This window comes from Amorphotheca resinae, assembly GCF_003019875.1.
Source record: "Amorphotheca resinae ATCC 22711 unplaced genomic scaffold M430scaffold_8, whole genome shotgun sequence".
Taxonomy (NCBI): Eukaryota; Fungi; Ascomycota; class Leotiomycetes; order Helotiales; family Amorphothecaceae; genus Amorphotheca; species Amorphotheca resinae.
The window spans coordinates 178,300-190,767 of NW_020194478.1; the positions used below are offsets into that span (position 1 = coordinate 178,300).

The 12,468-nt window shown below is 52.5% G+C and overlaps 5 protein-coding genes across 5 annotated transcripts; 2 read left to right on the plus strand and 3 right to left on the minus strand.

Annotated features, from left to right (window-relative positions):
* Positions 1 to 27: 27 nt before the first annotated feature.
* Positions 28 to 1,932, minus strand: M430DRAFT_104959 (hypothetical protein; the record flags this gene model as incomplete). The annotated part of the gene is made up of 2 exons (XM_024860971.1): positions 28 to 1,412; positions 1,506 to 1,932. 2 exons carry the CDS (start codon positions 1,930 to 1,932, stop codon positions 28 to 30), a joined length of 1,812 nt encoding a protein of 603 aa, XP_024719409.1.
* A 703-nt stretch (positions 1,933 to 2,635) lies between these two features.
* M430DRAFT_104301 (glycoside hydrolase family 13 protein) lies at positions 2,636 to 5,075 on the plus strand (the record flags this gene model as incomplete). Its single annotated transcript, XM_024860918.1, has 7 exons — positions 2,636 to 2,711; positions 2,757 to 2,881; positions 2,932 to 3,031; positions 3,089 to 3,201; positions 3,252 to 3,943; positions 3,989 to 4,324; positions 4,379 to 5,075. The coding sequence occupies 7 exons, from the start codon at positions 2,636 to 2,638 to the stop codon at positions 5,073 to 5,075; spliced, it is 2,139 nt and encodes a 712-aa protein (XP_024719410.1).
* A 542-nt stretch (positions 5,076 to 5,617) lies between these two features.
* On the plus strand, positions 5,618 to 7,854 carry M430DRAFT_253167 (hypothetical protein). Its single transcript, XM_024865220.1, has 8 exons — positions 5,618 to 5,698; positions 5,782 to 5,927; positions 6,040 to 6,125; positions 6,182 to 6,224; positions 6,279 to 6,790; positions 6,952 to 6,994; positions 7,041 to 7,690; positions 7,743 to 7,854. Exons 1-8 carry the CDS (start codon positions 5,688 to 5,690, stop codon positions 7,785 to 7,787), a joined length of 1,536 nt encoding a protein of 511 aa, XP_024719411.1. The 5' UTR covers positions 5,618 to 5,687; the 3' UTR covers positions 7,788 to 7,854.
* A 45-nt stretch (positions 7,855 to 7,899) lies between these two features.
* On the minus strand, positions 7,900 to 8,977 carry M430DRAFT_35695 (hypothetical protein). Its single transcript, XM_024866791.1, has one exon. The coding sequence runs from the start codon at positions 8,753 to 8,755 to the stop codon at positions 7,922 to 7,924; it is 834 nt and encodes a 277-aa protein (XP_024719412.1). The 5' UTR covers positions 8,756 to 8,977; the 3' UTR covers positions 7,900 to 7,921.
* A 598-nt stretch (positions 8,978 to 9,575) lies between these two features.
* On the minus strand, positions 9,576 to 11,402 carry M430DRAFT_104175 (hypothetical protein; the record flags this gene model as incomplete). Its single annotated transcript, XM_024860908.1, has 2 exons — positions 9,576 to 10,066; positions 10,118 to 11,402. 2 exons carry the CDS (start codon positions 11,400 to 11,402, stop codon positions 9,576 to 9,578), a joined length of 1,776 nt encoding a protein of 591 aa, XP_024719413.1.
* Between the last annotated feature and the right edge of the window lie 1,066 nt (positions 11,403 to 12,468).

Here is a 12,468-nt window from a genome sequence, read left to right on the forward strand (position 1 = left end):
CCCCCTAAAGCCAAAAAACGCGCTCTACTACATACCCGATCTACCCGCCTCCCTCAACCTCTCAAAACTCTGTATTTCATCTACCTGCCCCTGCTTCTCATTATCATGTCTCCTTCTCCAGCGCTCTTCTTCGGCTTCCCATGCTTCTTCAAATAGTCGGTTCTGACCTCTGCTCCAGCAGGGTGGCATTAGGGGTTTGGAGTCTTTGTCTTGAATATCGCTGTCTTGGGTTGATGAGGATTGGGGTGAAGAGGAGGAGGAGGAAGAATGGGGGGATGATGAGAGAGTAGCATTAACAAACGCCTCGTCCACAAGACAAAACTTGATAGCCGAGCCAGGACCCCAGAACATGATCTCGGCCAGGACGCTCTCCATGATAGCTCGCAGGCCGCGGGCGCCAATGCCCGTGCTCTGCGTATCGGGGTGGGACGTCGACGGGGCGAGGGCGCGCGCCGCGATGGCGTGCAGGGCGGGCGTCGAGAAGCGCAGCTGGATGCCGTACGTCTTGAACAGCGCCGTGTATTGCTTGACGAGGGAGTTGCGCGGCTCCGTGAGGATGGAGACGAGGTGCGGGAGCGTGAGCGGGTGGAGCGCCGTGATGATGGGGATGCGGCCCAGGAGCTCGGGGATCAGGCCGTAGTTTTGGAGATCGCTGGGGATGATGGAGTCGAGGGGGTTAGGGGCGGGGCCGGCGGATTTCTGCGGCGGGTTCTTGAGGGAGGCGCCGAATCCGATCGAGGAGCCCGAGGAGAGGCGCGAGTTGATGATCTTCTCGAGCCCAACAAAGGCCCCGGCGAAGACGAAGAGGATGTTGGATGTGTCGATGGTGTATTGCTCTGCTTTTCCGGGCTGCTGGCCGCCGCTGCCACGACCCCCACGCTCCATGCGGTCCAGGCCGCGGGAGGACGAGGAGGACGTCGGCTCGTTGCGGGAGCTGCGGTCGGATTTCGACGTCACGGTGACGGTCGTGCCTTCGATCATCTTCAAGAGGCCCTGCTGCACGCCCTCGCCGCTCACGTCGCGCCCGTGCGTCATGACGGCCGGCTTGGCGAGCTTGTCGACCTCGTCGAAGAAGATGATGCCCGTCTCGCACTTGGACACCGAGTTGCCGCTCGCGAGCAGCAGCCGCTCGATCGAGGACTCGATGTCGGTCCCGATGTAGCCGGCTTGCGTCAGCGCCGAGCAGTCGACCGTGGCGAAGGGCACCTCGAGGACGCGGGCGAGCGTCGATAGGATGTACGTCTTTCCGACTCCTGAGGGGCCGAGGAGGAGCAGGTTCGACTTCTCGATGATAGTCTCGTCCGAGAGGTGCGTGGAGAGGGGGACGGATCCTAGCTCGGGTTCCTCGTCGGGGAGGGGATCTGGGGGGCGGTAGTTGAGGTCGACGGTCTCGACGTGCCCGGGGAATTCATCTATGTTCTTGTTAGCCAGGACTGGATAGGGTGAGGGGGTCATGTGATGTCTATGGGAAAGGGGGAAAGGGAGAAAAAGGGGGGAGTCTTTACTTTCAACGGGGTGGCTGTCCCGTTCTCTCTCAGCTAATAAACGTCTCTCTCTCTGTGCTCGTCTTTCTGCCTCTTCTGCCTCTTGTCGTCGGAGCTCCCTAGTCCGTTGATAATGGTTATATATCGCCACACTGGTGACCTTCTTGGCCTTGTCCTGTCCCACGACGAACTTATCCAGATGTTCCTTCAGCATCGAGGGTGTGAGTCGCGGCACTCCAAGCTCGGAAGTCTGGGCCAGAGGGCCAACAGTAGGAGCTCCAGGCTCATAGGAGCCAGTATAGCCCTGGGAGAAATCAGAGCGCCATGTCTGGGTGTCTCGGGGCGAGCGGAGCGATGCGGTGGAGGAGAGGTGGCGCGAGAGAGAGAGCTGGATGAGCAGCTGTTTGGACGGGGAGGGGAGGCGGATGGACCGGGAGATTGCCGGCATTATGAGAGCTGGGGAGAAGGCTCATAACTGCATCAGCCTCTGGGTTTGAGATGAGGGTTTTGAGACCTGATATTGAATATCCAGACTCCAAGGACTCAAGGTGGGATGGGAGGGAGCTCACAGCGGACGATTTGATTGCGGGGGAGAGACGTGAGCTTCGGATATCTAGGCGAGGGCCGCGAGGCTAAGATTGTGGAGCTCTGGGGAAGTCAACATGTCTCGATTGTAGAAAGACTTGAATACATAAAGATGAATATAGATATAGATATAAATGTAGATTGATCTTCTTGCGAGAAGAGGTGTGATCTGTGGTATAATACAGGAATTGACCGCACAACTCGGGTCCACCATGCATCTCGCCTACGGGGAATATCTATATACGGAATCTATACATCCATCCTTGGCAGGGGAGGACGTCATTTGGCGGGAGTCAACAAGAGTCAACAGCCCCTCACAACAGTACAAAGCTGCAGATCAACTTCGCAGAGGCAAATCCCTTTGTCTCTCCTCGCAACATTTCTCTTCTCCTCTGCCGACGCCGACTACGAAATATCTCTCTGTCCGCCGACTCCCAACCACCCATGTGCGGAGAATAGCTCCAGCTCCGCCTCGTTTCCCCGGCGCAGCATCTACAGAACGTGCCAGCCTCTCTCCTATCTGCAGCACACAATCAGAGGAATAACGACGAAATACACTCGCAGAGATGGCAAACGTCAAGCAGGAATCAGCCAGTACGGCTACGACTAGTGCTATAGAGGAGTTGCCAAACGACGGCACAGGTAAGTTCACAACACCACCCAAGCCGGCACAGCTGACAGCTTCAGGCGTTATCAAGCTTGATCCGTGGCTCTCTCCTTTCAAAGAATCTCTCCGACACAGATACAAGAAGGCACAGGACTGGATTGCCACAATCAATGAGACTGAGGGTGGGTTAGAGAAGTTCAGCAGGGTTGGTGGCCCTCGCAAGGTGGAATGGGCCCAGACTGATTCGCAGCGCAGGGCACAGAGAGATTCGGCTTCAACGTGGACGCCCAGAACAACATCACATACAGGGAGTGGGCGCCAAATGCAACACAGGCATTCCTTATTGGTGAATTCAGTATTTCTCTCCCTCCTCGTCGACATCCTTTGGCGACAGAGAACTGATCGGTGGTAGATGATTGGAACCGGGAGTCACATCCTATGAAGAAGGACCCATTTGGGGTCTTCGAGGTTGTGCTACCTGCGAGAGATGGACAGCCTGCTATTGCGCACAATTCCAAGATCAAGGTAAGCAATTCCATCTTGGCCACGGCGCTCTCTCGCTGATGACTGGTCAGATCTCCATGATCACACCATCCGGTGAACGAATCGAACGCATACCGGCATGGATCAAGTACGTTACCCAAGACCTTTCCGTGTCTCCTGTCTACGATGGTCGATTCTGGAACCCTCCCCCCTCCGAACGATATGTCTTCAAACACCCAAGACCAAAGAAGCCCGAGAGCGCCAGGGTATACGAAGCACACGTTGGGATCTCATCTCCCGAGTTGAGAGTGTCTACATACAAGGAGTTCACAAAGAACATGCTCCCGAGGATACACCATCTGGGATATAATGTCATCCAGCTTATGGCTATCATGGAGCACGCATACTATGCAAGCTTCGGCTACCAGGTCAACAGCTTCTTTGCAGCAAGCAGTCGATATGGTACGCCAGACGAATTGAAGGAGCTCATTGACACAGCCCATGGGCTCGGGATTGTCGTACTCTTGGACGTGGTTCACAGTCACGCCTCAAAGAACGTCCTAGATGGCTTAAACGAGTTCGATGGCTCCGATAACTGCTATTTTCACGACGGGCCGAAAGGCAAGCATGAGTTGTGGGACAGCAGATTATTCAACTATGGAAGTCATGAAGTTCTGAGATTTCTTTTAAGCAATTTGAGGTTCTGGATGGATGAGTATTGTTTTGATGGATTTCGATTTGACGGTGTTACAAGTATGCTTTATACCCATCATGGAATTGGAACGTAAGTTGCGTCTTCCGGTTGCTGGGACATTGCTGATAATCCTAGGGGGTTTTCCGGTGGATACCATGAGTATTTTGGTCCGAGCGTTGATGAGGATGGCGTGGTCTATTTGATGCTTGCGAATGAGATGTTGCACCAGCTGTATCCGGAGACCATAACCATCGCGGAAGATGTCTCTGGCATGCCGGCTTTGTGTCTACCCCTTGCACTCGGAGGTGTCGGGTTCGACTACCGACTAGCAATGGCAATTCCGGATATGTGGATCAAGATCCTAAAGGAGAAGAAGGACGATGACTGGGACATGGGCAATATTACATTCACATTGACGAATCGACGTCATGGGGAGAAGACGATTGCCTACTGCGAGAGTCACGACCAAGCGTAAGAATTCGTTTTGGCCGCCAAGAAGCTTCGCTGCTAACATGTTCCATCCAGCCTGGTCGGGGACAAATCCATTATGATGCATCTCTGTGATGCACAAATGTATACCAACATGTCCACCCTGACGGAACTAACCCCCATCATCGAGCGAGGCATGTCCCTCCATAAAATGATCCGACTCTTAACACATGGCCTCGGCGGCGAGGGCTACTTGAACTTTGAAGGTAACGAATTCGGCCATCCGGAATGGCTCGACTTCCCCCGTGCAGGTAATAACAATAGTTTTTGGTACGCGCGCCGTCAATTCAACCTGACTGACGATGGCCTCCTCCGCTACAAGTTCCTCAATGAATTTGACGCCAAGATGCAACGCACCGAGGAGAAATACGGATGGCTGCATTCTGAACAGGCTTACATCAGTTTGAAGAACGAGGCTGATAAGGTAATTGTCTTTGAGCGTGCCAGACTGCTCTGGATCTTCAACTTCCACCCGACCAAGAGCTTCCCGGATTATCGGGTGGGGGTCGAACAGAGCGGTACGTATAGGGTGGTGTTGAACACAGATAGTAAGGAATATGGCGGTTTTGAGCGAATCGACGCCGGGACGAGATTCTTCACGACGCCATTGGAGTGGAACGGGCGGAAGAACTTCACGCAGGTGTATATCCCGACCAGGACTGCGATTGTAAGTCGAGACGCTCTGCGCAGGGTTGAAAGGGAGATACTGACTTGCTTAGGTTCTCGCTCTTGAGTCGACGCTTTGAAGGGATCGATATTATTGACAGGGGGACAGGCGTGCATGACTTTCATGATGGTTATTAGAATAGCAGCATTATTAGCATTAGCACTGGCAACGATGAATGATATGAATTTGTTTCGTACGACGAGGTAGAGAAGGCTTTTGTGAATGTATATGTATGTGAAAGTACCACCAATGTTTCGAGGACGCCCACCAATCGTCGGCGGCCTTCCGGAAAGGCGGGAGATGTGAAGATGACAGGGTTATGGCCCAAGTCTTGAGTCTTAGGACGTGAGCATGAGAGAGAGAACAGGAATCAAATACCACATATCTCCTCTTCCACATAAGACGGCACCATCTTATAATTCTGATATCAGTTATACAAATCGGGCCTCAACAAATTCACCCAAATTAATTATATCTCATATTTACTCCGTATTCTTGTGCTCGTTTATTAGCAAACTTCTCGGGCCTTCTCGGATGTCGATCACGTGCGCTGCTAGCGCCAATGGCCATCTACTTGTCAAGCTCTTTGCCGAGAGACCTCATTTTCCATAGATTCTCTCCCCCATCAACCTCTCCTATCTCCACTCCCATCTCCATCGCTCTTCTTCATCTCTCAGGATGTTCAGGAGGTATGTATCTGTCCTTGGCTCCAGCTTCCCGCCCTCCTCGAGCTTGCAATGGCCCAATTGAGCTGACCACGCCCCTGCCACAGCGCCCTTCAAAAATCCGCCGTCCGGGCTTCACGGAGCGCCTTCAGACCAGCTGTCTCCACTGGTTTAAGAGCTTCTGCTGCTCGGTTTGCGAGCGACAGCGCCATCCATGGCAAGATTCACCAAGTTATTGGTGCCGTCGTCGACGGTGAGTGTTCAGAAAATTCTTCCCGGCAACGACGGTCACGCTCCGGATGCCGCGAAAAATGCTCCGCGAGGCCTCAAGACGATGGGAGCGTGAAGCTGATGGATGGCACTAGTCAAATTCGACACCGACAAGCTCCCTCCCATTCTCAATGCCCTCGAGACCATGAACGGTGACCAGAAGCTGATCCTTGAGGTCGCGGTATGTCAACATGCCAACCACAACAATACTCCCACAGCAACTGACGAGCGTAATAGCAACATTTGGGAGAGAATGTCGTCCGAACAATTGCTATGGATGGTAAGCATTCCAGGCTCGTCGTCGGCGACAGAAATTGACGCGAGCTGCAAATAGGTACCGAAGGTCTCGTCCGTGGTCACCGTGCAACCGACACTGGAGCCCCCATCACGGTGCCAGTCGGTCCAGGAACCCTCGGTCGTATCATGAACGTTACTGGTGACCCAATTGATGAGCGTGGACCCATCAAGGCCACCAAGAGACTCCCCATCCACGCCGATGCCCCTGCCTTCACTGACCAATCCACCGCTGCTGAGGTCTTGGTCACCGGTATCAAGGTCGTCGACCTGCTCGCCCCATACGCTCGTGGTGGAAAGATCGGTCTCTTCGGAGGTGCTGGTGTCGGAAAGACTGTGTTCATTCAGGAGCTGATTAACAACATTGCCAAGGCTCACGGTGGTTACTCCGTGTTCACTGGTGTCGGAGAGCGTACTCGTGAGGGTAACGATCTGTACCACGAAATGCAGGAGACCCAAGTCATTCAACTTGAGGGCGAGTCCAAGGTCGCGCTGGTCTTCGGTCAGATGAACGAGCCCCCGGGAGCCCGTGCCCGTGTTGCTCTTACTGGGGTAAGAACCTCCTTCCCTTCGCTCCTTCCATTTATACGTCTCTCATACTTTCATCATCGGAATTATCACAAATTTCAAAAACTTCAAAAACTTCAAAAACTTCAGAATCATCAGGATCATCAGAATCATCAGAGCATCATTTGCTAACGTTTATAATCCAGCTTACTATCGCTGAGTACTTCAGAGATGAAGAGGGTCAAGATGGTATGTGATTTCCAAGACGATTCTTGAACCGTGCTAACCATCGCAGTGTTGCTCTTCATTGACAACATTTTCCGATTCACCCAGGCCGGTTCCGAAGTGTCTGCTCTTCTTGGTCGTATCCCATCTGCCGTCGGTTACCAACCCACCCTCGCCGTCGACATGGGTCTCATGCAAGAGCGTATTACCACCACCACCAAGGGTTCCATTACCTCCGTGCAAGCCGTCTACGTGCCTGCTGATGATTTGACTGACCCTGCCCCTGCCACCACCTTCGCCCACTTGGACGCCACCACTGTGTTGTCCCGTGGTATCTCCGAGTTGGGTATCTACCCTGCTGTCGACCCTCTTGACTCCAAGTCTCGTATGCTGGACCCTCGTGTTGTTGGTCAAGACCACTACGAGACCGCCACCCGTGTTCAACAAATGCTCCAAGAGTACAAGTCTCTCCAGGATATCATTGCCATTCTTGGTATGGATGAATTGTCTGAGGCCGACAAGTTGACCGTCGAGCGTGCACGAAAGATCCAAAGATTCCTGTCCCAACCTTTCACTGTTGCCCAAGTCTTCACTGGTATTCCCGGTGTGCTTGTTGACATCAAGGACACCATCGCTTCCTTCAAGGCCATCATGAACGGAGAGGGTGATGACCTCCCAGAAGCCTCCTTTTACATGGTTTCCAACTTCGAGGCCGCGAGAGTAAGTCCCCCCGTGGTATTAAACGTTTTCCAGATGACTAACCGTTCCATAGGCCAAGGGAGAGAAGATTCTCGCTGATCTCGAGAAGTCATCATAGATGGGTAGTTTAACGGGGGAGTACCGTGTGTATAGTTTGCAGTGGGGGAAGGAAAGGGATGGGTAGCGTTTTGGTCTTTGCGGGCTGTGTACAGGAAAATATCTCGTCTACGCAACCAAAAACTAGTCCTTCGATCAGCATCGCATCTCCCTTTTGTAATCTTGTAACAATTGAAGATGGGTTTTCTTTCTAGTTGCTTGACTTGACTTTTGACTGATAGCGTGAGCTGGTGATCTGAACTGAACCTTGGAGCTGAGGTTCGCAGTGCGGGACTGTGGCGGGAGCTCTGTCTCCAGCAGCGTCTTGATCAGAGCGGTCTGCTGGTGGGGAAGCAGACTTTGTTCCCTCGAAGGCCCTGATGGTCTCCTTGGAGCGGTGGTGCTCGAGGCGGCCGGGCTGCTGGGTTGGATTGCTATGTTCTCCGCGTCGTGCCGATGCTCGTCGTGTCCCGCATGATCTTCTGGCTCTGGCTCTGGCTCTGGCTCTGGCGCTGGCGCAGAAGGGAACTCGGTGTCTGGTGTTGGGAAACCGGCGGTTGAAAAACTTTCGTGCCTGTGGTTGTCGTGGAGGAGGGCGTCGACTTGGACGTCGAGAGGTTGACACTGGGATGGTGATGCAGTTTCGCGAAGATCGCTACGGGCCTGGTCTTGGCCTAGTTGGCCGCCGCCGCGACGATGGACATGATCAACAACATCGACAACGGATTCACCACCACCTCGAGGCAGCTCTGGCGCATTCGTCTCGACAACATCATGAATGTCTTCTTCCTCGTCGTCCGATGGAGCGCGCCCGAGGTTTGTTGAAGGTGACCCTCGGCTTCCCCGCGATGCCAATGATCCCAATGATCCGCCACGCTGATCGGCCTGCGCTTCTCTATCAGCGGCACCCGCGGAAGGCGAGCAGGATTCAGAGGAATGACGGCGGAAGAACATGGCTCTCAGCTTCGTCTTGAGATCTCCTCCTGCCATCGATGCCCCACGCCAGCACACTCAACGATATCGTGCCTGGTCAGCTATCGAGGAGGGGGAGGGCCAGAAGCTTGAGCGGCAGACGTTCTCTTCAATATCTTGACTACTTTCGTACGATATCTTCTGGATTAGATGTCAAAGAAGAGAGAGAAAGCTTCAGTATCAACCAATTCATTAACCCAGAATGAATCGCAGTTATTACCTATATACTAGAATATCAACCCCATCCTCTCTGCCTGTGAACATGCAATTCTCGCCCTTCTCGTTGGCCTGATCCGTATCTCCCCTGCAAGAGGCTTGATATCCTTGCTCCCAGGCTCGCGGTGCCCTGTTTTGCCATGGTATTTGGCAGTGGGACTGGCAATTCTGGGGTTGAACGACAATTGACCAAGCAGAGTTGCAGCCATTGGCCCCCCCCTGGGACCACAACATCGTGGTCTGGATCGACAAAAGGCTGCAACGCGACAAGAGGAACTCACCGGCAGAGCGCAGATTCAGAAAACTTCTGGCAGAATAGAGATCGCATATAGGGTACACATTAACTATCCAATTTGTACACCCCCTTTGCTTATCATGCAACGCCCTCCACGTAATGCCCATGTACTCCGTACAGCGAAAGGCAACCAACTGATCTCCCAAAGCCCCCGGCCAATTTTGTTCCCCCAAAACCCAGTAGACGCCTGTTGAAGGCAAGATTAATAACCCCGTTTACCCATTACTACTCCGTACTGCTGCAGTACCGCAAAATCGAACCGAGGCACCCGCTAAAAATGCGTCAAGCAGGAACCAACTCCGCCGTTATCATTAAGTATATTTCATATCAATCGCTATTATTGCCCGGAAGCCGAGCCAATTTGCGTCCTAAACGCGTGTGTGGAGGCAGGTGGTTGTGATGGACAACCTTGGGCAACTTGTTAGTACAGCTCCTCGATTTCGAAGCGTCGATAAGGACAGTGGGATCGTCATAGCCGTCAACCTGACAGCATTCGACATGCTTCAACCATCGATTGTTCGCAACCGCAGCCATGGTCACCCGTTCCGTAGGATCGGGGTTGAGCATGGTCAGAAGCAGACGCCTCAAAGCTGGAGGTTTGATATGGCTGTCAAAGAAGTTGACGTGGGGATAATCCGATTCGGTGATCTCGGGAGCATCAGAATGTGTGGTGTTCCACTTTGCCCATCCGTTGACCAAGTCGTCGTACAAGGGGGAGCTCCCCGCAACGGCCTTGTCCCACAAGCACCCATTTGCACACATGCATAGCATGACTATGGCAGCTCCCCACACGTCCAAGGGCCTTGGATCATATTCACCTGCTTGCGCGATTAGCAAGTGAATGACGAGGGGTCCAGGTTTGATCTTACCACGCTTTGCAATTACCTCAGGGGCTATGTATGGTGGACTCCCACAGATCCCCGGAGCGCAGAGTCTGACCTCTCCCATCTCCTTCCCACATTGCCCGCCAGCTGCTCTCAAACAGGGATGTATACCCGAAAATACTTCAGACACCCCAAAATCGGTAATCTTGAGTTTACTGTCTCTGGTTACCAAGAGGTTTTCTAGCTTAACATCGCGATGTGCAATGCCGTGATTGTGAAGATAGTTGAGGCCCTGAATAAGCTGCTTGAATAGACATAGACGATCGACACGGTGAGCATCTGTAGCAAGGTATTTCTGGTTTACGAGGCTGAACAAGTCGCCCTGATCACAGAATTCCATCACGTGGTTCCACCGCCCACTGTGGGTACAGAGACGGAAGGTCTCCACAATATTAGGGTGGTGGACACTTTTGGCTATCGAATACTCCGACTTGACTTTCTTCTCGTAGTTTTCGGCACTTTCATTCGACGACTTCCCTCGAAATTCTTTGACTGCATAAAGCTCACCACTGCCCTTGCGTTGCATGAGCCTGACGTTTGCAGTTGCTCCCTTTCCGATACTCTTTCCATGGCGTCCAAGCAATTTTATCCGATCGGTGTATTCCGAGTACAATTCAACAACGTCTACCGTGAAATCGTCAGGTAGACTCAGGCTCAGCCGTCGGGACTTGAGTCCAATACCAGTCTCTGCTGGCATCCCCCAAACCTGACGAGATATTTGCTGCAAATCCGGGTTGCGTGACTGGATTTCATCCCGAGGAACCATGTCAAGGTCAACGCTGGTAGAACGAGGACGATGATGACCATGTTTTGGTTCGTTCCGAGGCGGACCGAAAGTAAGTTTGTGTCTGTGAAACCGATCTCGAATGCTGAGACCAGTAGAAGATCGAAGTCTTTTCCTGCTGTTAATAGACTCGTCGCTCGAAGGCTCTTGAATTTGCAGACGCAGGTGTTCCTCCCCCTCGGCTGGCGTGCCAGGCGATGGGGGCGTGTTGGATCTGGTTGTGTGCGAGGAATTGGTAGCTGAGATCCGTGGGGTTGATCGCCGCCGGCCTTCTTTCCTTGATATTGGATGCGATCCATTGACTGATTGGTCTCGTCGTGTCAAAGGTTGCAATGGGAAATGGGCTTGTGAACTGGATCTCTTAAATAAACCAGACACTGCCCGTTTAACGCTTCCATCCTTTGAGGTATCATTGAAGAAACGGTGGGCATGAAAGGCGTCAAATATGTGTATGCTGTGTCTCTTGCCGTATGTCTTGCCTTCCATGGTATGAGGGTTTGTGGGCGTAGGTGGCTCATTGGCAGTCTCACTGCTCGTCTCGTCCTCCTGTTCTGGAATCGGCCCATTGAGGCCTACGGATGGTAACTCTGGGGACGAAGTACCTGTTGAGTGGGAATATGTAGCGGGGAGGTTTTGGTCATGGAATCCAGGGCCAAAAGGGTGGGTGGACGACGTCTGCGGGGTGTTCGACATGGTGAAGACTCTAGTTATTGTGAGGATTGGTGGTTGTAAATCGTCTCACAATGCCACACATGCCGGTTATTGATGTGGATTCTGGGAAGGATGAGGAAGAGGGACTTGAATAGTCTGAGGAATTGGCAATTGGTCTGAAGGCCCGACAGGGTGGCTCGTTGATCCCGAAGCGAGAGGATGATAGATATGTCGACATGCACCTCCAGTCCGGATTAAACTTCCAGGAGAGACATGTTGGAAGGCTTGGATGGAAGAGGACAAAAGGAAGAGAGTCTCTCCTTAGGGATGTGGCCAAGCGGCCGGTGCAGGTGCGAATGAGCAGCAAATAATATAATCATCATTATGTGCGAGAATATATATATCAGATACTCTGTAAACCACATTCATGTATGTCATTGGAGGCGGTGCAGAATGGCAGAATTGATGTGAAGGGTCTAGCGCGGGGAAGCAGTCGTTGAAGGCGGGGCAATGCAAGGCACGGGAAAGAAAGAGGTGAAAGAGGTGAAATACCTATACAAGAGTCGACAATATATGAAGTCTTCATACAACAGCAAGGTATACCTAGTATTACTATGTCCTTGCCTTCTAATTGAAGATGCCATCACGCAAACCTACTTCCGCTCCCCTTCCGTACCTAACCCTGGCCGACAAGTGACAAAGTCTGTATAGGTAGGTAGTTCTAGGTATTTCGAAGATTCCTATCTCAGCCCTGGTTTAAGTTATAGCTCCTTCTTTCTTGTCTCTCAAATGAACCAGGTCGATAGGATCCGGGCTCTGTCCTTTGTCTTGGTACTTCTTTGGTTTTGTCTGAATTGAAAAATCTATTTATTACACCTTTAACCCCCCCCCCCCCCCCCCC

Bases quoted from the DNA above. Each gene is read 5' to 3' on its own strand.
- M430DRAFT_35695 (XM_024866791.1), bottom strand. From the start codon at position 8,755: ATGGCAGGAGGAGATCTCAAGACGAAGCTGAGAGCCATGTTCTTCCGC.
- M430DRAFT_253167 (XM_024865220.1), top strand. The intron at 6,126-6,181 runs GTATGTCAACAT...CGAGCGTAATAG, and splicing joins AGCTGATCCTTGAGGTCGCG to CAACATTTGGGAGAGAATGT. The intron at 7,691-7,742 runs GTAAGTCCCCCC...ACCGTTCCATAG, and splicing joins CCAACTTCGAGGCCGCGAGA to GCCAAGGGAGAGAAGATTCT.